General features: G+C 35.4%; 1 protein-coding gene across 8 annotated transcripts in view; it reads left to right on the plus strand.

Annotated features, from left to right (window-relative positions):
* LOC133191957 (roundabout homolog 1-like) overlaps positions 1 to 19854 on the plus strand; it is a 54241-nt gene extending 34387 nt beyond the window's left edge. For 2 of the 8 annotated variants that reach the window (XM_061327736.1, XM_061327737.1), the window contains exons 5-26: positions 1372 to 1650; positions 1852 to 2118; positions 3246 to 3385; positions 5495 to 5654; positions 5795 to 6013; positions 6165 to 6254; positions 6346 to 6533; positions 6633 to 6804; positions 6955 to 7079; positions 7278 to 7429; positions 9321 to 9540; positions 9866 to 10031; positions 12515 to 12673; positions 13027 to 13125; positions 13241 to 13546; positions 14353 to 15181; positions 15518 to 15696; positions 16746 to 16940; positions 17254 to 17382; positions 17632 to 17706; positions 17837 to 18004; positions 18163 to 19854. In XM_061327736.1, the coding sequence (XP_061183720.1) occupies positions 1372 to 1650; positions 1852 to 2118; positions 3246 to 3385; positions 5495 to 5654; positions 5795 to 6013; positions 6165 to 6254; positions 6346 to 6533; positions 6633 to 6804; positions 6955 to 7079; positions 7278 to 7429; positions 9321 to 9540; positions 9866 to 10031; positions 12515 to 12673; positions 13027 to 13125; positions 13241 to 13546; positions 14353 to 15181; positions 15518 to 15696; positions 16746 to 16940; positions 17254 to 17382; positions 17632 to 17706; positions 17837 to 18004; positions 18163 to 18182 (4337 nt within the window). In that variant the 3' untranslated portion in view covers positions 18183 to 19854. The remainder of the gene's footprint in view (positions 1 to 1371; positions 1651 to 1851; positions 2119 to 3245; positions 3386 to 5494; positions 5655 to 5794; positions 6014 to 6164; positions 6255 to 6345; positions 6534 to 6632; positions 6805 to 6954; positions 7080 to 7277; positions 7430 to 9320; positions 9541 to 9865; positions 10032 to 12514; positions 12674 to 13026; positions 13126 to 13240; positions 13547 to 14352; positions 15182 to 15517; positions 15697 to 16745; positions 16941 to 17253; positions 17383 to 17631; positions 17707 to 17836; positions 18005 to 18162) is intronic. The other 6 variants (XM_061327738.1, XM_061327739.1, XM_061327740.1 and 3 more) reach the window with 6 other exon arrangements.
* The last annotated feature ends 1823 nt before the right edge of the window (positions 19855 to 21677 follow it).

Below are 21677 nucleotides of genomic sequence, written 5' to 3' on the forward strand. Positions count from 1 at the left end.
ATTTAGAAAAGTTTCAAATTGATGTGAGCAAAATTAGCGGATTAGCAGTAAAAAGTGACATTTGTAAATGCATGATGGAGATTCATGACCCACTTATCCAGTTAAAAATAAATGGCTACTGGCTTTTAGTGATAAAACTTGTTTTTGTAATGGCTTCAAAGCACCTTGTTTTCTTTTATGCTGATACGCATGCAGATGGTAAAGGCCGAAATCTCCCAGGCTAAGCTGCAAAAAGAAATAAAAAGAAATTACTTTATCATTGTTTTATTTGTACATGCATTGAAGGTATTTGAGGATTGATAATTTTTTTCACCCAGAGTAAAAAAGGGCCGAATGTACACATTTTGGTATATTAAATTTGAAAATTCATATCCACAAGCTTTGTCAAATAAATATTCTGTATCTCTTTAAAGACACCCCTTTTCACTTTTTTTTTCTATTTAAATGAATTTAAATGGTTTGAGAGCAATTTAATGGTATTTCCATAAATAGGCGAAAAATAGATGGGATTTGTTAGAGTGTGCAGTGCGGGATGAAAGAGGACAAGGGAACATGCAGTCAGTTATGTAGATAGAATGATAGATAACATTGATGTTGTCTCTTGTAGCCAGGAGTTGCATAATGATATCGTTTCATTGTCCAATTTATTGGAAATTATACCTTTACGGGGGTGAGAAGAATTCTAAAGTTTGGCTGCTTGTTATGGAAATTGAGACTAGGGCATGAAGTTTTATAAGTTTTTGATGGGAAAAGTTTGTAATTTTATGGAGTGTCAAAATGTTTTGTAGTTCCCCTTTGTACAAAAGATTGAGGTAATAAAAATTCTCAATAAATTCAAACCACTGCATCCAAAGGGCTTTGCAAGAGAACGATGATATGCAAATCTCTGACTTAAGTTGTTTATCATTTTTCTCGATGTGCTGCAGATTTATTTTCCCAGCTGCATGTAAAATAATTTGAATATCTTATCGTTGACACAACAGGTGCACATCTATAAAGATCATTTTCAATAATTGTTTCATATTGATATCTTAGACAACAGAGGGGTATCAAGATGCTGCTTTAGAATACTTTTTGTGTTAAAAATTTGAGATGCTTGTGATTTTCTTGTCTCGTGAAATTCCAACATTTAGCAGCTTAATGTCTGTTGTATGATCTGAAAGGTAGACATGGGAAAGAATCGATCATCTGCTCTCAAATGAACCCCACTTTACATAGCAATGTCCCAAAAGTGCCTTCAGTAATTTTGCAAAGTGCTTCTTTTAAACACTGTAAATATAAAATAGTGAGGTTACTGGTTAAAAAAAAAACAACAAAACATTATCCTGCTAAAGTTATGCTGGAATCTCTTACGATAATATTCTGTTGTAGTTCTGAGAGACGATTTTCTCCAATCACCATCCAATAAGAGTGTGTCCATCGGTGACAAGGCTATATTTAGCTGCCGTCCCCCGCGAGGAGAGCCAGAACCCAAAGTCCTGTGGATGAAGGGAAGAAAGTTTCTGACAGACAGCAACAGGATAAAAATTTTGGAAAATGGGGACCTGATCATTTCCCAAGTCACATTAAATGATGCAGATAATTACAAATGTATCGCCACAAATACTGCAGGAGAGAAAGAAAGTGCCCCAGCCAGACTTACTGTTCTGGGTAACATATTGTTTGCTATTCAGTTAATCAATTGAAGTACGAATTGCAAGTAGAGTTTTGAATAAATAGTATTGTAGTTTTTATGGTACGTGGCTTGAAATTGTGTAAAGGTTGAATTATTACCAAAATTAATGGCTACGCATGAGAAAGCATACATGTATTTCTCGACAGGAACAGTATTATATTCAATTTTATTCACAGAGAAACCTAGTTTCCGGAAAGCACCAGTGGACCAGATCACCATGGAAGGCAAGGCGGTGCATTTTCCCTGTGAGGTGGTGGGGGATCAGCCCATATCAGTGGAATGGAGGAAGGAAAATGGGGCTCTGAAGTTTGGGAGGGTCAGGGTGCTCAATGACAACACCCTTAGAATAGAAAAAGCTGAGGCAGAAGATGCTGGACTGTATGTGTGTATGGCATCTAATTCAGTTGGAACAGCGGAGGCAGTCGCTAGACTTACTGTCCAGTGTAAGTTATACGAGTGAAAAGCAAAACAAAACTTTAAGTAGATAGATTTATTAGAACGAACATGTTTTCATTGTACTTTGTCATAAGATACAGAATTGTTACATATTTCAAGGGTCTTTCCAAAGACATAAATTTTTATGAAAATTACCTCCTGGCCTTTTTCAAAAAATATTCATTGAAGATGGGGGTTTTAAGTTCGAATATATCTTCCTGATAAAATACAAAATCTAGAATCAACATCTGTCAAATGAAAAATGTAATGGAATCAAAAATGCCTGGATTTTGTCAAACTCTTCCTGAAGAATCTGGTTCAAATGTTACAGCACTGAGTGACATCAATCATTTTTCTTTGCTGTACATGAAAAATAATGTGTAGATATAATGGGGGACTTCCATGAGAAGCAAATCTTTGTTTTTATTTTTGGAATGCTCCTGTGGTGGATTTGTGAAACCGAGTGTTACACTTTTGTGATTTGTCTAGGCAATATCTGTTTTTATCTGGTCAATGGTTATGTAAAAGTTTATGATGTCAGCATTTTCCTCAAAATGCAAGATTATCTATTGCGATTGTGTTTAGAAGAGAGACTTGCAGAAGTTAATACTTTGCTAAAGATGAATGAAGGAATTGATAAGAAGTTTGACTGAGCATTGTATTTCATGTTCTAGACATTTGGAGCACTTTTAATCAATTTTAATCAGTATTTAAAGACAGTAAACATATATTTTCACAGTTTTTGACCCAAATCATATGAATTATATTACCTAAACCATGGGTATGAAATGGGATATTTATTTAGTATTTTTTATGCAATAAATCAGACTGTTGATTTAGACTTGATATTGTTTTATATATGATTGTCATATCCAAGAATTTAAAAATGTTATTTTGGAACTTAAATTCAGTTCATTGGCCCTGACCCCATTCATACATGATAACATGAAGCCTTGATAGCTAAAGACATGATCTATCAGGTAACATGTTTGATCCATATAAAAATTTTGATGTGATCTAGTAATCATTTCAAAATGTTTATGTAATATGTGTGCCTGTTTTGAAATGATTTACTACCATGTACTTAAGGAGGTAAGATTTTAAATTGTAATGAATATTTCTCTTTTTTTTATAGATATGCCATCATTTGACGTGAGACCCCATGACCAGGTGGTGGGCGTGCGGCGCACTGTCACTATGCACTGTTCCGTCACTGGTATCCCACAACCCACCATTATATGGAGCAAAACATCAAACAAGCCCTCTGGAGAGAAGGTAACTATATATCCGTCCAGCATCGCTTCAAACTATAGTCCCGTTATGTTTCATATAATGCGCAATGATTGCGGAGTGCCTCTTACACTTAAAACACATATTTATTCATTATCGTCTGGCTTTTGAGTGGATAGATCAAATTTGCATTAATTTCTCAGTTTTATACCATGTAGTCTGAAGTATGAGGTATTTGTTGGATTGTATAGGCGGTCATATTGAGGACAGAGAACTTAGGAGTCAAGCATCATGCTAATGCAATAAGTGGGTATGAATTTTATGGTGGTTTTGAGAACATGGAAAAACATCATTACAAGGAAAATGGTACCATTGTTGTCAACATTGACACTGATATATGATTCAGCTAGGTTGCAACCTTCATCCACCACATTCAAAGTAATTCGGGCTTGAGTCTTTATGGTGTTTTTTTTTTCTGAATCTCTTTGAACAATTTGCTATTATAGAACAGTAGTAGTTTAATTTCCATGGCCTTGACAGTTTAGGATTTAACCTTAAGTCAATGGCTCAAGAGAATCAGAAAGCCTTCCATCAATTTTGCTGATCAATGAAAAAGCTACATCATGAAGGCTTTTCTACAGTCGGTGCTCGTGCATCAAGTGGATTTACTCCTAACGTGATGGGCATTCTCTTGCAATCATTAATGTATAGGTCTTAATGTTACGGACGGAATACAAATGTAAGCTGAATTCTACCAAACTGATGTTGAAAATCCCCCCAAGTTAAACAACAGGTTGTTAGATGTACTTGTTCTTATTGTGTGAAGGTTTGTAAATGGGTATTTATTCCAGGTAGAAAAAAAAAATTGCCTACTAATTCTTAAGTTTCTTATCGAAGTCATACAAAATTCACTTCCCTGCCATTTCATCACTGTCTTTTTGACCCAGGCAATAAAAAATTCATATTCCAGCCAGGAACCATTAAGTGCATTGACATGATTGATAAATTGCATTAGATTTATGCTTTTCTTCCTAGTCCAGCTCTTTCTGAAGACAAGAGATTATGATATTGTTCTGTGCTTAGGAATTCTGGCCCTCCGCAGTGGAAGGCCATCAATCCATTAGACAGCAATCCTATAAGCACAGGCAATTGGAGCTGAGTTAAAAAGGAGATTAAATATTTCATATGAAAAGAATAGTATACCTCCCCATAGTTCATAATTTTGTCATTAACTTTTTCAGGTTTGTTATTTGAACACTGAACTGATCCTTTTACAGGGTTGTTAATAGAGGCATTGCATAAGTGTATTTCTGGCACACTTAATCATTCATGAATGCTATTCTGTATTGAATAAAGAATTGGAATTCAATTGTGGTAGATAATGTGATTTTTACAAATGATTTTCAATCCACAACTTTTGCACTGAGGAGAACAGCAGTGCATTAAGAATTTAAGGTTTTATGCAAATTTTAAGTTATTTATTCTCTAAAATCATGTTTGTATTCTGAGACTTATGGATTTCTATGATTGCACTGGAATAAAATTGGATCATGAAAAATTTGATTAATGGCATCTTATTTTGTGTCTATGAAAAATGGGTCCACACTTGTTCCGCAGGTTGTGATTAGTTGACCTCTTGTACGGAGGTCAGCCTCTTCTTGGCAGTAAGAGCTATAGTCATGTCTGATTAGGGACCACAAACAACAGTTTTGTTTTCTGTAGTGGCAGAAGGGATCACTCGCAATATCATGATAAAAACTGTTCGTGAAATTGATTTTCTATTTTATAGATGGCCATATTAGTGACTCACTCATCCTGGGTTGTTGTTATTCATTTGAAGTCGTGAAAAAAGGGTCTACGGAGTCAGAATTGAGAAATCTTACACCTAAAATCTTTCGCAATTAATTTTTGATGTAATTTACTTGATATTTATTGCATGTTTTAGCATTTAGTAAAAGGTTTAATAGGCTTTTCATTATCGGAAAACCGTGATCCAGTAATTGAAATAAAGGCACTACTTAGAATGTAGTGACTGTATGTAATCCCTATGCGAGGATAGGGAATTAAGAAAAACTTTTATATGAGAATAGGGAATATAGAATGAATTATTTATATGCAGAAAAATTGAAGAGTGTTTTTTTTTTCAATTTCTAGACTCTGTTATTTCAAAACACTGCATCAGGAAGATTTTCAGTGGCTTCAGACGGGACTTTGAGAATCGAGCGAGTACAACTCGGGGACACTGGTCAATATGAGTGTGAGGCCATCAATGGCCTGGGCTCAGCCAAAGCCTCAGCAAGGCTTGAAGTCAAAGGTAATGGATAAATACAAGCAAAAAATGGAAATAACTAGAATTGTAGGATATGTGGCTAATAAAACCAAGGAAAATAAGATTCTAATTTGAATATGTTGTAATAAATGGTTTTCTCTGTACTTGTGAACTTCTGTTTTCAGAATCTGACCCACTTCTGTTTTCAGTAAATGACACAAGGCCACCCCCTATCATTAGGATTGGCCCCCAGAGCCAGAATTTGCCCACAGGGGAGGTGGGTTTCCTCCATTGTGAGGCATATGGGGATCCAAAGCCCAAAATATGGTGGCTAAAGGATGGCAGACCAATCACTGCTAATTCCAGAATCATTTCTCTTAGCTCTGGGACTCTTCAGATATCAGGTAATCTAAAATAAAAACGGGTTTAATTTAAAGAAAAAAGCCAGGTAGAATTGAAAAGCATATTCTTGTTATTTTACAAAACTGTATAAAATGTATATGACATTTAAACTTTATTGATTTGATGGTGGAAAGGAAAATGTTTTTTTAACAGATCTTCAAGAGTCAGACTCCGGGAATTACACTTGTAAGGCATCTAGTGAGACCGGAGAAACATCACAGTCAGCTACATTACTGGTCAAAAGTAAGAAAAAATACAGATCACATTCATCGTAGTAAAATTCTATACACTGGTAATAAAACAGAGAGATATAGATATTCATGCTCTTTTACAGAGTCTAACAAGAATGTGACATTCCATCGTACCCAGGATGTGAAAACTTTTCCTGGTCCACCATCCAAACCAACTGTTGTAGAGGTCCTGACCAATTCCATTAAACTGTCATGGCAACCCAACAATAACCATGGAGACTCACCTGTTTATGCATACATTGTAGAATACTTCAGTCATGAAACATCAGAGGTAAGATTTAGAGTCTTCAGATTGAATCAGTTTGTGGTTTGTAATCTGTACAGGGATTATAATGGTGTGATCATGTGAATACTTGTTTTATTTTTCCAGGGCTGGGTTGTGGCATCCGATTCCGTTCCACCTACAACAACATCTGTCCAACCAACAACTTACACTGTGACCAATCTGAAACCAGATACAACCTATGTATTCCTGGTGCGAGCAAGAAATTCTCATGGTGTCGGGGTACCAAGTGAACTGTCGGATCCCATTAGCACACGGAGTAAGTAGAGAGCAACGTGTAGGAGACTTTAACTTTTTTATGTACACAAGTAAATACCCAGGGTCTTCTGTCATTTGATAGGAGTATTCTGTAATTAAGCACAATGTGTTATAGTTAATGCTTGTTAATGAAATTGTTACTATTTTTCAGCTGTAACGGACAATTCTCGAAATACCCAGTTGACCAGGAAACAGATTCAGAATAGATTGCAGGGCATTGTGGTGGAACTCACTGCAGTGGAACCACTGCCAGCTGCTGTTGAAGTCAGGTGGAAGGTAAGTCCACTTTCAAATTATAGTGGTGGAAATGTGGATGAATGGCAATGAAGGAGGTCAAACTATAATTTTTTTTTTTTATTAAAGGTGAATGATAGGCTTATATTGTATGTATAAATTGAAAATTTTCTATTTTTTAAGAGAATTTGAAACTCTTCTGTAAAACTGATTTTTCATGACATGATTGTAACATTGTAGGTTCACAAGATGATGGCTATCATTGACAAATTTGTGATTGAGTACAGAGAAATACGGGACCTCAAAACGGGTAAAATGGGCAGGATGAACTCGGTGACGGTCAGTCGTACATCACTATCCTACACCATACAGAACCTACAAAGTCACCAGTGGTAAGACAAATGTGCATCTGTAGACAATTAATTTGTATAATGAAGAGCAATCAAAATTATTTGTTAAGATCATGTCACTCTTTCTTTGTGTCATGAATTTTCATACGCTGAATTGATCAAGAAAATTGGACATAATAAGTACCGGTAATCAAGTTTTGATGTGTTTTTGTTTTTTGCATTCTTTATATGGTAGTCATCATAATAAAAATGCTGTAGTGCTATGCCTGTTGGCAGGAGAAATTCTCATGGGTTACAGAAAATTTAGAAATCCACCATTGGTACTTGTAATTATTGACTGTATATGCATACAATTCCATGAGCTGGGTTCTCAAATTTCTCCAAAGTGATCTGGTAAAAGCTTTTAATGATGATTGAAAACCTACTTTACTTATGAACCATACAATGTCAATTGTAGGCTTAATTATTAATAAAAAATGTTATATCACCATTAGATACAGTTTGTAGTGTTAAGACCACTGAAATACAGTGGTGCCGCGTTTATCCGGATGCCGTTTATCCGGACACTTCACCTTCCGGACGATATTTTTGGGGAACCGATTTTTTCCACGTTATTCTGTCTCATTAATCCAGAGATTCGCGTCCCGCATCCGGACGGTCGATTTCTACTACAAAACGTAATAGTTCGTTAAAAAGTGACTCGTTTATCCGGACGGTAATTTTTCAAGAAAAGCTTTTTCACACTCATCTTGCAGTAGTGTTAATTGTTGTAAAAACATTGGTCATGCAGTCAGTTTGAAGGCGGTTACCTGTGACCTATAAACAATAGCGTCTATAATTAGTGTGTGTTTACCCCAATTTAATCACACGTCTATCATGAAGCTCGAGGAATTTCACTTACTCTGTGCATTAATCAAATAATAATCCATTCAAATTCATGTTGCTAATTGTATATACATCGGTAAATTCGTGAGAATTTTGGAGAGTAATGTTGTAAATAAAATGAACAAAAAAGTTATGAGCAATTTCGTAATGGTCTTGATCAAGTTGATTGCGTTAGCTTAAAATATCATTTTCCATTTCTAAAAACGTAAATATATTTGAAATGCTTTTCTCCCCATTAGACAGCTAGAAAAGGTACATAGTTGAAGAAATATCTTTCTATTTAATGCACTACCGTTTATAAACGTACATCACTTTAGAAAAGAAATATAAAACTGGCGTTATACATTTAGAAGTTGATTACGTTTTTCAAGGTATTTTTTGTGATCGAAATTCAAACTTAGAGTCTTTAGGAAAAAGATTTGATAATCATTAAGATTGCTCGTATTTACGTTGAATATTTACAATACTTTCACTGATTGCGCGTGTTTGAGTTAGCTTGCAGTGTACAGTTACTATAGTAGACCTGTGTAAAGAATATACGGGTATATACGGGGTTAGTTTATATTTGAACATTTTCAGTGATGATGCCGAACAGTTCTTCATATCATATGAGCTTCAATAATTATAAAATATGGCGAAATAAAACAACATAATAGATCAAAATTTGCTCAGCACATGAATTCACATGCCAAAGAGAAGGTGAATAAAATTCCCTGCATTAAAAAGGAGGTCGCAGCGTAAAATTGCCTATCATTTTTTTTATTGTATAAATTACATTTTAATATATTTTTTCTTTACTTAAGTACTTCTTTTAAAGCTAAAAAATAAAATCATTAAACCAAAATATCAAAGTTTTTTCCTTTGCCTTTACATTTGTTACCAGTATGTGCATATACACATGTTTGGAGGTGTTTTTTTTTTTTTTAGAAGCGATTCTCTTATCCGGACAATTCATTTATCCGGACGTTTTCATTGGGGACAGAGGCATCCAGATAAACGAGGCGCCACTATATATAGGAATACAATGTTGAACTTTATTATTGTCTAGGTATAGTATTTGTATCAAGGCCTACAGCCAGGACATAGCCACTCAGTGTAGCCAGCCCATGAAAGTCCAGCCCACAGAACCCAGGAGAGGCATCAAATTCCCTCCTCAACATATCACCGCTCCCTCCCACGTGGTCATCCATAAAACCACTGACACTAGCATCTCACTACAGTGGCTTCCTCCAAATGATGTCACACATTCCAACATCAAGTCATATGAGGTAAATGCAATAATACTGTAAACTAACTATCAACTATTTGCGACAACTCATATTTGTGATATGTCAGAATGAAATCCATCCATGATTGACCCAGGAAATATTCTGCATATTGGTTTACGACAAGAAATATTCACAAGTATTAAAAATAATGTTGCAAAACTGGGTGATATTTCTGGCACACAAGTGAAGGTGATTTACAGTATTTTCTTCAATTTCTTCCACCAACCAAAACATTAACTTGCTTTTTTTATGTAAATTAAAAAATTAAAAGAAAAGAAAAAAAAGAAGGCATATCCAGTACAAAATGAATTCAAATTTGATGTAGATATCCTGCCTGAGTAAAGAGAACAAGCACAACTGCAGCAGAAGTATACCAGCCAATCACACCAGCTATGTCTTAGAGAACCTGAAAGCTGACCAGACGTACACGGTCAAGATAGCTGCTAGGACCATCAGTGGAGTGGGCTCCTGGAGCAAGGAATATGTCATCGGTAAATATTGCCAACATCATTTCTGAGCTTGAAAAGGATATTTTTATTTTGTTGACTTAAAATTTCACTATATAGAGTGTAAAATTAGATTCTTCAGACTAAAACTTTTGATTCAATCAGTGAAGCGAAGGATATAGGGTAGAATTATTTGGTTTGATAAGTCATTGGCATCAAGATTGCTTATGAATTTTCATTTGAAGTTGACTTTAAAACACTGTTCATTGATGTTAGGTCTAAATTTTTCTATTTACTTAAACTGGTGCAAATAGTGCTGATCCAACCTGAGTGGAAATTAAGTTTGAAAGGCCAGTATTGCACAAAGGAATAATTTCGTGCAAAATGTTGCCTGCAATACACATGAAATGTCCTCTTTTTATGTAATGGATACTATAAAACACTTCAACTAATGTCTCAAATGACAATTTCTACAACTGATGTGATGCAATCACTCATTAAAATGCACTGCATTCCCAGAATATTTCCAATTGCAAAAGAAAATTAAATGCATTGCTTTATTAATGTCATGCTATATATTTCCTCCAATCGTGGAAAAATTTGAAGGCATCTGAGGCATAAATTGAGACTGAGAAGAGCAATGCCATTGTTCTTTTGAAATATGAAGACCTAAATGGTTATGGTGTGTGATTGATGGCTGGAATTAGATAACTATTGCAAATTGAGTCTTAATCTGCTAGTCTTAAGGGGGACTGTCACCTGATCCATGAACCCTCTCAGTTGAGAGGTAGACTGGTTCCTTTCAAATAATAAAAATGAGTTTTTATGAGCCCAGCTGAGGGGCACACCAAGAAAAATTGTTCATTTCCAAGTGACAAAAAAATTTGAAGCATTGGATCTTAGTAGGTGATTGGGCAAGGTTGCCTGTCACTTTGAGCACTTGTCCTCCATATTGTGAGAGAAAGACGTTCTTGCTCTTGGCTCAAGTGACTCATTGGGACTGATAAAATTGCATTTTAGGACCTCATAATCTTGCTAGTTCAAGCAATCGGACAGAATTAAACACAGTCTTTTTAATGGCGGAAATTAGCTTTTCGTGGCAGTAATTTCATTAGTGATTAAGCCAACATTTTTAGAGAAACATTTATTTCCTATCCCTTTCATCAGTGTTATATGTAGAAATAAAATGCATTTTGTCCATTAAGTAACTGCATCGTAAAGAGAAATTCCCATATGGTAGAAAGGTTCCTAACAATGTGAAAAAATGTTCTTCACACAACAGTTTTGTTTCTTGAATCCTTATGTTAAAAAAAGGAATCCAATCAAAGCTTAACAGTCTAAACATTTAACTAAAACATTGTCACATGAATTGGCTTTTGAAGTTTTTTGCCTCTATTCAAGTTGAAATGAAGCATTTTATTTCCCCTGATGCATCGCTCAAATTAATGAGTTTTCCATACAATAGATTGATTACTTTTATAACTCTATCAGAGCTTAATGAAAATTTATTTATTGCGAAATTTCATTGGTCTGCCGTTAAATGCTGGAAAGACTTAACAGTCTCAGCAATTTTCAAAAGGCATTGTAAGGAGAAGTTCAATGTAGCAAATAATATTGAGAAAGATATGAAACGATGTTTTCACCTCCACTAACTGAAGAGTGACACTGTGATCTGTCAAGTGCAACATAGATAAATTCTTTCTTATTGTTTTCTCATTCTCTGGCCATTTATTGATAAACAGTTATCATTGCAATGAAGCAATAGAAGATGGCAGTCAGGCAAAATTGAATCTTCTTGTATCATAACCACAATTAAGGACAATCTATTTAGAAATGTGGGAGATTTTAGATGCTTTGGAGAGCTTTCAAAATGAAAATTTAACTTGTCCTTTGTTGAGAGGCAGTCATCTGCAAGACAATAGCAGTTGCATGAGACACATGGGGGTAGTTGAATTTAGCGACCTGATTGTATCTCATGCTGCTCATGTTGAAGCCAGTTTCTGACGGTGACAAACTTTGGCACTGGGGGACTCTTTGAGCTTATTGGTAGAACCTCTCCTAATAACTCAATATTTCGATTACAGAATGATAAATATGTTATGGTAATTCTCAATTTGTGATTTGATCTGTCTAATTAGAAAGCAAGTGTGACATTAATCAAGCTAGAGGGAGCCAACTTTCCTTGCTGCTATAATAAAAAGTTGATTTTTTAGACTGATAATAGTCTGTCTTTGTATTGACAGATTAATCCATGTATTTTTTTTTCCTTGCCTCTGTGCTTGATTATATCAAGATGTAAGCTTGTGACTAATGTCAAATAAGGTGATGAGTAATACGACACACACCGCTTGTGTATAAAGTACAACATGAACCATCCAGAATCTGTCTATTCTGACACCTTTTTACTCTGTTCGAAAAAAATATTCTATATTTAAAAAAGAAAACCATGTTAGGGGGAGTTCAACAAAGAATAAAAGAGGGAGAGAAAAAATAAGATTTAGTTTTTAAAAAAGGATTTTTGATTGTAGGGCCAGAGAAGGAGAGTCTGATGAAGCAGCCCTGGTTCATTGGACTTCTGATCAGTATTATTGGGGTCACACTGTGGTTTGCTCTGTGCATCTTTGTGGTGTGGCTGTGTAGAAAAAGGAAAGCCATGAAGAAACAGAAAATGCAGGAAATGTATAGTGGTAAGGCTGTTTATATTATTTTATAAAGATCAATTTCTATAATTAACTTTGTATCTGAATATGTTATAAAGAGTCGTATATCTGTATCTCTAGAAAGAATATGTATATCTAGTAACTGAAGAAATTCCATATATCTTGATAGTTATTATTGCACTGAGCTTTTTCAAAATTGTGTATACCTGCATTTACATTTTATGATATAAACTTTAAAGTTTGATTGCTTTTTGTTAGTATTTTGTACCTTAATACATGTATTACTAAATAATTTGTTATGTGACAAAGTTATCTCCCTTCCCAGCCCCACCTTTTGGAACTTTGCATGTTTTATAAAATTGCTTTCTTTTGTATTATAGTTCCCAACTATGCAAAATCTGATGACAGCAATAGAAACAGCTTTAATTATTATGCTAAATATGGATACAGCCAAAAAGATGCGCAGAATCGAGCAGGAGGTAAACAAACAAATTGTTTATATTCCTGTAATTCTGCCACGCAAAACAGCTTCTCTTGGAGAGAATATGGTTTAATAATAAACAATAACATGCATTTTCCTTTTTATTTTGCTAGGTATGACTCAAATGGCACCTGAGTTTGCTCAGCTGTTGGAACAAAAGGACATGGAAATGCAGCAGGGCCAGGGACCTAGTGTGTACAATGTGCCCCAGATGAAGACATTTTATCAGAAGAAGGACCCCGTGGCTCCTTATGCCACCACCACCCTGATCAATGCCGGAAATGCAGTGGGCGGACATTCCATGCAAGATCACATGTTCCGCCCCATCACTCAACACAGTCAACAGAGTGGGTCTGGAGACTCGGGGTGTTGTAAGCATGAGTGTAGCGGTGACTCCAACACTAGTCATTCTAACACAGGTGAGAATCTACTTGGTCTGACTACATAATTATATGTATTGCATTTTTGGCCAATTATTCTTCCTAAGTTGTTACATTACAAAGAACCTTCATGCATTTCATCTTTTTTTTTTTTTTGTTTTTTGGTACAATATGCTCAATTCTCATCAGTTTTTGCATTCTTGGTTGCATGATAGCTGAAACAATATACTTTGGCAATGAATCTAGAAATCTTTTTTGGGCTATTTATTTTGAAACCTTGAAGGAAAAAAAAGCAGACAATGGATTCTGTGCTCAACTTGATTTTTAGCACATCAGTGTGCAGTCTTCAGGAAATGTTTTTGGCCTATTTGTTTCCAAACTCTGAAAGCTGAATTGTCTAACACAAAAGGTTTTCCATTTGCTACACTGCAAAAAATAGAATTTCTTGCATTATTGTAACAGAAGCGATGATGAGTGCTTGTAATAAGTTATAGCAGCTAAGTAGATTTGTTGTCTGGATCCATTAATTACAGGTCGTGGTATTTTGTTTTAAGAAAATGTGTTTCTCACTGTCAGAATTGGTGTAAAGTGTTATCACCCTATCCATACTGTTTTTATTTGATGAAAGAATTAGATCAATTATGTAACAGTTGCTCTGATTGGTCTGAAAAATTAACTTTACATCTGGATCTTGTAAATAACAGTAGCAATAAAATTCTTTTGTTATCAGCGCAGATATGCTGTTGAGAAAAGTAAAACAATGTAATGAAAGATGTCACACTTATTTGGACAACTTCCAAAAACGGAACCAGCTTTTCAAATTTTTTGTGTTCATTTTCCTTTAGGAGTTCCCGTGGATCATGCAGATGCTATGCAGAGTCCAACTAGTGACAGTGGGAGTCACACAACAGATGAAAATGGATTTCTGCTGAAGAAAGGAAAAAAGCCACTTAAACAAATCACCCAACCAAAGCAGGCCATGGTTAACTGGGCAGAATTTCTCCCACCTCCTCCTGAACATCCACCACCCCCAAGTGAAATGAACATGTCTCAGCATTCATCTGGAAATTCCTCTACATCCCAGCAGTATGCAGAGATCAATTGTCTGAATCGTGAAATGGGAGCACGGAGCCCCATGTCGCCTATGTCTAAAATTTCCTCCTGCTCCTGTCCTGTCCCCCACAATGGTACCCCTGTGTCAGGATGGAACATGCCCCCTTATTCTGATACAGGGTGTGTGAGGTGTTGTTCCCCTAAGTACTTTGAAAATGTGCATTACCCACCAAATCAGTATAATATGGTTCAAAGAACTCAGTCCCCCAGAGGGCAAGAGTGGAATAACTGCCCAAGGGGGCATGACACTTGGGGTCAGCGGACAATAGCTTGTATGAATGCTTCAAGGGGCACTCCCACAGACTTCAAGTGTCGAACTTGTCACAGTGATCAGGAGCAAGGGGGCCCCATGCCACAACTTCAGAACTATAAGATTGTGCCACACTGTGAAAATGATTATCAGTTCTTACATGAATCGGAGCAAGGGCCATCTAGTTCATACAACATGCCTCCCAGCTACACAGGACTTTATAATGTTCATGGAGATGGAGGGCAATGTGTGGAACATCCTTGTCAGTCAAATATGGCAGAGCCCTGCTCTCCTGTGTACCATAATAATAAGTAAGTGTCCAAAAAGAACAAAGTTTAAATACTGTAAAATCACATTTCGTGGGGTCAGATTTTTGTGGTTAGAGAAAAACTGTGGGTTCATGAGGATTTGATTTCGTGGATGAAGAATTATTGAGTAGTTGCGTATATGAAGTTTTACATTTCTGAATTCATCAGTCTCTTCATACCTTGAATACAACAAAAATCCCCCTCGAAAATTAGTGATTTCACAGTATGCTCAGGTCTGATTTAACATGAGGAAGGAAGTAATTATTTTCAGTTTTCCTTTTTAGTTTTTAATATTTTAACCAATATTTACAGATAATTGAATTCTTTTCTAATTACCAGAATGGATGGCCACCACATGAACATAGGAGTGGATGGTTACCATAGAAACGCTGACTCGCCTGTCTCAGACAATGGTCCAGATTATGCTGGTGAGTCCACTGAATTGGAGACTGAGGATGAGAACTCTCCCAGAAAGGAGGGAGAAAATGAGGGTCAGGACGAGGGCGGTAACATGTCAGGTATTGGGCAGATTTTGGTGTGATAAAGTACGTGGTTTGCATCATCTGCTAAAAGATAATGCTTTATGGAGCTATCTCTTTTGGTACAAAAATTGATTTTATTGTTTCATCATAAATATGTAAGAAAACTGTAAATTCAAAGCTCATGCATTAGCATTGTCAGGATGGTGCAAACAGCAAGGCCCATGTGTGTGTGTCGGTGATTTTTGCTTGCCAGAGCAGAAAACATCATGTATGCTGGAATATGCGTAGCTTCAATGATGACAGGAATGTTTTTTTCAGAATTTAAAACATCGATTTAAAATTTTTCTTAAAGGAAACAGGTGTGAAAGAAGTCATCAGTTCAGAATTAAAATTACAAAATATTGTTCCTGTCTTGTATTGAGCACATAATGCATGCTTAGCTTAGCATATACCAAACTGTCACACATGATTGATATAGCTATAGCTACTTTTTACTGACTTAGCTATAGCTATGTAGCTATGAAGGCTTGTTGTGTAAGCTTATTTTTCTGCCCAACACAGAACTGGACATGTTACTGCTGCCACCAAGAGAGCCTCATTTTGAATTTGAAAATATTAGTGTCATGATATAATGCTTGCTGCAGCTGCACAAAGGATAGTGGTGCATGATATGAATAATTAGTCCACAGTAGTATTATACGGATTTATTATTTAGATGTATAACTTAGAAAATATGATCACCTGGTGGAAAAGTTGCTTATGACTATAATGCATAGAATATATAGTATTCAGACTGGATATAGGTACTCTTTATTGCTAGCTAGTCTCATTCTTAAGTACATACAATATTCTATTATCTAATACTTCTGCTTCCTCTTGAGCATCTTAACTAGTTCTTTTCTGAAAAAAAAAACATCTAGGAGTTGCTTTCAAAGCCTTGCTTTCTAACACAGAATCTCTGAAAATACTAGCAATCTTTGCAGTGATTAGTGCATTTTGAACAGATTTTTTCTGCCAGATTTTCCTGAACTGAGAGCTTTGTCAGAAATTTGAGGTTACAATTTGCACTATATTTTTCCCCTTAGGCATAGAGACTTGGCCCAGTTACACAGATCAGTGCAACACAGAGGACAGTAGTGATCATTCCAGTTGTCATAGCGACAGTGATGAAGCATTCCTAAATGAGGCTGACTTTGCCAGCACTCTTGCCAAAGCGGCAGAGATGTCTGGTTTAACAGTGGTGGGTTCCACTGTGTCCGATCCAAATGCAGACAAGCAAGGTGTGAAATATTCGTTGCAACTTCCTATACTGTTGCCATCATTAAGTTAGCACTCATTTCATTAGGTCAGATAGCTGGCATGTTACATACAAAATTGTAGATGTTAATCTTGGATTTGAGTATGGTCGAATGATAGATTTTAAGTACAATGTACATATCAATTAGTGAGTTAGTGCTGCTGTATTGAGAGATAGTGTTCAACAGTGAAAACTGTGCTATTATATGAATGGCTGCAATAAAGAGTACTGTAACCAAGCTATACAATAAAAGATGTGTGTACTAGACAACTAATCATTATTTATAATCTCTGTAGTTGTGAAGAAGCAGAGGCGACACTATCGACCCCGCCCCACCAGCCCATACAGCACTGATAGTAACTTCAGCGAAGTTGTACGCAAACCATATCCGAAGTCACAACGAAAGAAACAACTCATGGACCAAGGTATGCCATCATTGGATGTTCAGAAACGGAGTACAGTAAAACATGCTTGTAGCGAAGACGTTTATAATATATAGATTGTAAACCAGACAGAAATAACAAATTATGTTTATAATGAAGCAAAATCGCCCTTCCCTGGCACTTCGCTATAGGCGTGTTTTATTGTATTTGTTCTGTTGTTGAATCTGAATTATTTGAAACTTGATATAGAATTAGGACAATTATGGATGTAAACCTGATTTGATTTTCCAGGAAAGTGGCCCAACAAGAGAGACTCTCCTTCTGGATCTACTGCCTCCCAGAGTCAGTCCAAATATTCTCAACATGGTGAGTTCAATCTACTCTGTACCAACTAGAGGAAACTTATCTTACAGAAAAAAGAAACACTATTAGAAAACATCATTAATCAATGTAGACATACCCAGCACTTTATAATACAAATCCTCTTCACTTATAGATGGTAATATACCTTCATACAACAAACCTAACTTCCCAAACGCTGTCCCACAAAAAGCATGCCGACCTAAATTCCAACCTCAGCTCTCTATAAATAAATCTGAAGATTCTAAAGATGAGGGGCAAGATAGTGGAATAAACGTAGAGCCCACTTCTAAAGAGGGACTACGTAAGTTCTCTTCCTCACAATCGACAACATAGAGCACTGCTTGCATTTTCTGTATCAGTTGCTTATACATATATTAATCTGGCCCTATTGAAGTATTCATGATTTTGTCTGAAAACTGCTGAAGAATTTTTTTGAAATTGAATTTTATTTCATTTCAGCAGGAACACTGAAGGTTTGAGACAGAGAAAAGGTCCTTTCATCTCTTTGTGCCATCAATTTCCCTATTCCAAAGAAAGCCTGCTCATCCATTGTAGTCCTGTTGGCTGTTGTTATGTAAAAGAGTGCTTTTAGTGCCATATGCTAAACTGTAGCTTCATTATGCATTGTATGCCAACCTATGAACCACTTGGTCCACAAGAAATTCAAAAAAAAAAATGGAGTGGCCTATTTGTCTGACTACTTAACAGATTCCAATTGACTCAGATTTGTAGAAGATGTCCAATGTAGAAATCTGATGACAATCAAATGTCCTGTGCTGTTTGGATTTTTGGACTACAGATGTATGGATGTTTTAGAAGGATGACTGCACAGATTTTAATCAACTCGGTGCTTGTTTCAAAAGCAATATACTCTGTCAAATTCAAGACTTCTGCTGAAGCAGATCCATATCCAAATATTGTGATGGTGTTCATTAGGAAATCCATTATTGACCTATAAACTGGCAATATACATGTATATTTGTTATCTTCCACTGTTGACGATGTGTTCAAATGGCTGTATTACATGTTTGTCCATGTTCACCGTTCGTGACGGAAGGCATAACAATGTTCTGTATTGTGGACTCAGCTAGGATGTCGTCTGCTTCAAAATGAAACTAATGTACTTTTTCAGAATGTTAAGAATTGGAACTACAGTAGTTTAATGCAAAAAATTACTCTGTTACAAAAATAAAAGTATAAACATGCAGGGCTAAAACTCTGTTTTGCAATAAACCTGCATTGTAATTTTGCTTTGACTTATAAGTTTTACCACTTGTTGCATGTCACTCTCATTTCAGCATTCAGATAAATGCTGATAGATGTGAAATCAGCTGATGTATAGAAATTGTATGTCAAAAAAGTGTATTTATTGTGTTAAAATGTATGAATGATGTGTGCACAAGAATTGTTCATTAAGCTGTGATTAGTGGGTTGCAAGAATGTGAGTTTTAAAACATCTTATTTTAGCATAATTATTTTTTGTGATATTTTGTTCATTAGCCTTTGTTACTTTTAAGATGCTTCTATGAAAAGTATGCTGCAATGTAATTTTTTTTTTTAAATTATATTTTGGTTCTGATGATTTCGTTTTATATACTGAGAAACATTCTGTTAATTTGTTATTGTTAACTGGTGGTTTTAGGTAGAAGTTCAAAAAGTAGATGGTTTAATAGTTAAATCCTGAAGATCAGGAATGGATAAGAAATCCCAATAGCTGCTTCCTAATCTTAATTAATATTCTAGTCTTGTATGGATCAGCATAATGTTTATATGTTGTCTGTGTCATGACATAGTATCATGTTTACTTTTTTCTGTGACACGATTGGCAGATGTAAAAGTTGTCTTTCTTTTTTTCCTGTGCAATAAAAAAACTGTTCTTGTAAGGGAAAAAACAAGATTTTAAGAACAAAAAAAATCTATTTTTTTCTTTAAGACTTTTGTTGAAATTTTGAAGCAGTAATCTAATGAATGTACTTAATCAACATAATCACACCCATTATACATCACAGTGTTTATATATCACATTTGATGCATATAAAAAATCAAAGCACAGGAAGGTGAAAGTAATGTGATATTTTGTGAAATCCTATGAAGTATGTAAATACCTTAAATCATGAATGTTTTTCATGCAATAAATCATAAAACTTGAAATGATGTACCTGTTATTTTATTGATAAATAAATGCAGTTGTATGATTGACCCCCCCATCCCCCACCCCACCCATCCTCTGCCCCAAACGAGAAAGTTTTCTATTGAGTCTTGGAGAGTTTAACTTGAAAAATAAATCCTCATACAGTTAAACCTGCCTAATCTGACATGCACTGGGAGATGAAATTTGTGTCAGATTAGACAGTCAGATTAAACAGTGTGATGTACATGGAAAATAGGAATGAAATTTTAAAGGTTGGAATTCACAGTGAAACGGATTGCATAGGTGTCAGAGTAGACAGTTTTCACTGTATATGTATTTTAGTAGAATTTAAGAATTTTACTGACAAAATTCTTTGTCAAAATTATATATGAACAAGACATTCCCACCCAACCCCCTTTCTCCTCTCTAATGTACACCTCTCGATTTTTTGTCAATGTGTAAGGTGAGGTTATGAAGTCCAAATGCACATTATTATGAAAGATATGCTAAATGAAGAGTCGAAGGTCAGAGAGGTCAGAAGTAACTGAATTCAGGAATTTGTGTGAAGAAAATTCCTCCTTAAAAGCTCTGACATTCAAACGAAGCAAAGAAATAACATTCTTTATGCAATTTAGAAGGAGGGGGCAGTTACAGTAAGGCATTCTAAAGGAAGCCAGACTTCATCATTTTTAATACAATCGCTGAAAAGAGGGAGGGGTCTACTTCCCCCGTCTTTATCTGTATGTTAGGTCAAGGTCACAAGGACGGAGACATAAGGAAGTGACAGTCCGGGGGTGATACTTTTGTTTGTTTGTTTGTTTGTTTGTTTTTTAATGTTTTTTTTTTTTTTTGTCAGAATGCATATGGCAAGAGTTTTTTTCTTGTTCACATATCTCAAAAGTTCTAAATTTTTCGTTTTAATTGCAACACGTAATACAGTTTCATAAACAGTTTGCCATAATAAAGTATAACAATTGACTAACTTTACCACCTTTAGATTACAATACATATTCCTTGAATGTAATAATATGCAAAATAAAAAGGGAAATAAAAAAAACACACACACACACACACATTAATGGTCAATTAAACAGGAATCATTGACATTAATTTGCTGAGAATATCAGTTTATTCCAAAGTGGAAGGCCCAACAGATTGGAGGATCGACTTACATGTACATGTCCAAAACTTATATTATAGGCCCTTACGAGGAACCAGGGTCTTCTACCAATATATTCTATTTGCTGACATCGTGGTTGAACCCCCTCAATACAATGTATACATGTTCTTCAGTTCGGCATCAGAGATCTTACACAAAGTTTGATGTTTTGCGAAAAATGCATGTGTATAATATACATATATTATGCATGTATTAATCTTGTTAATTTGTTTTATGTTATTGTTGTCCATGACTGTATGCCGACATGGTAATTGTCAATAAAGTGAATTGAATTATTAAATTGGGCCCAGAACCAATACACCCAAAGAAAGATAATCGAGAATGTATAGTTTGATCGTCTACGTAGTGGTCGGTGGAGGCAATTGCTATCCGACTGTCCTCCAGTTAATCACAATTATAATTGCTATTTTAATTTGCAGGCTTATTTAATTGTTATGAATGCGAAAGGGTTATTATAATTTTTTTTTTATGTATATGTCCATTTATATTGACTAGAGACATATGTTATTTCTGCACTGACGATTCGCCGAAATCAAACCCAGTAATTACTTTTAATTCTTTTCCTTTTTTAAAATTTAGGTTTCTCATCAAGATACAATTTATAAAGTTTATAAAACATGACGAACTGCAATAATCATGGCCGTAGGAACCGGGAGGGGGCAC

This window comes from Saccostrea echinata, unplaced genomic scaffold, assembly GCF_033153115.1.
Source record: "Saccostrea echinata isolate AGI-Se365-2 ecotype Australia unplaced genomic scaffold, CSIRO_AGI_Sech_v1 ptg000025l, whole genome shotgun sequence".
In the NCBI taxonomy this organism is placed as follows: domain Eukaryota; kingdom Metazoa; phylum Mollusca; class Bivalvia; order Ostreida; family Ostreidae; genus Saccostrea; species Saccostrea echinata.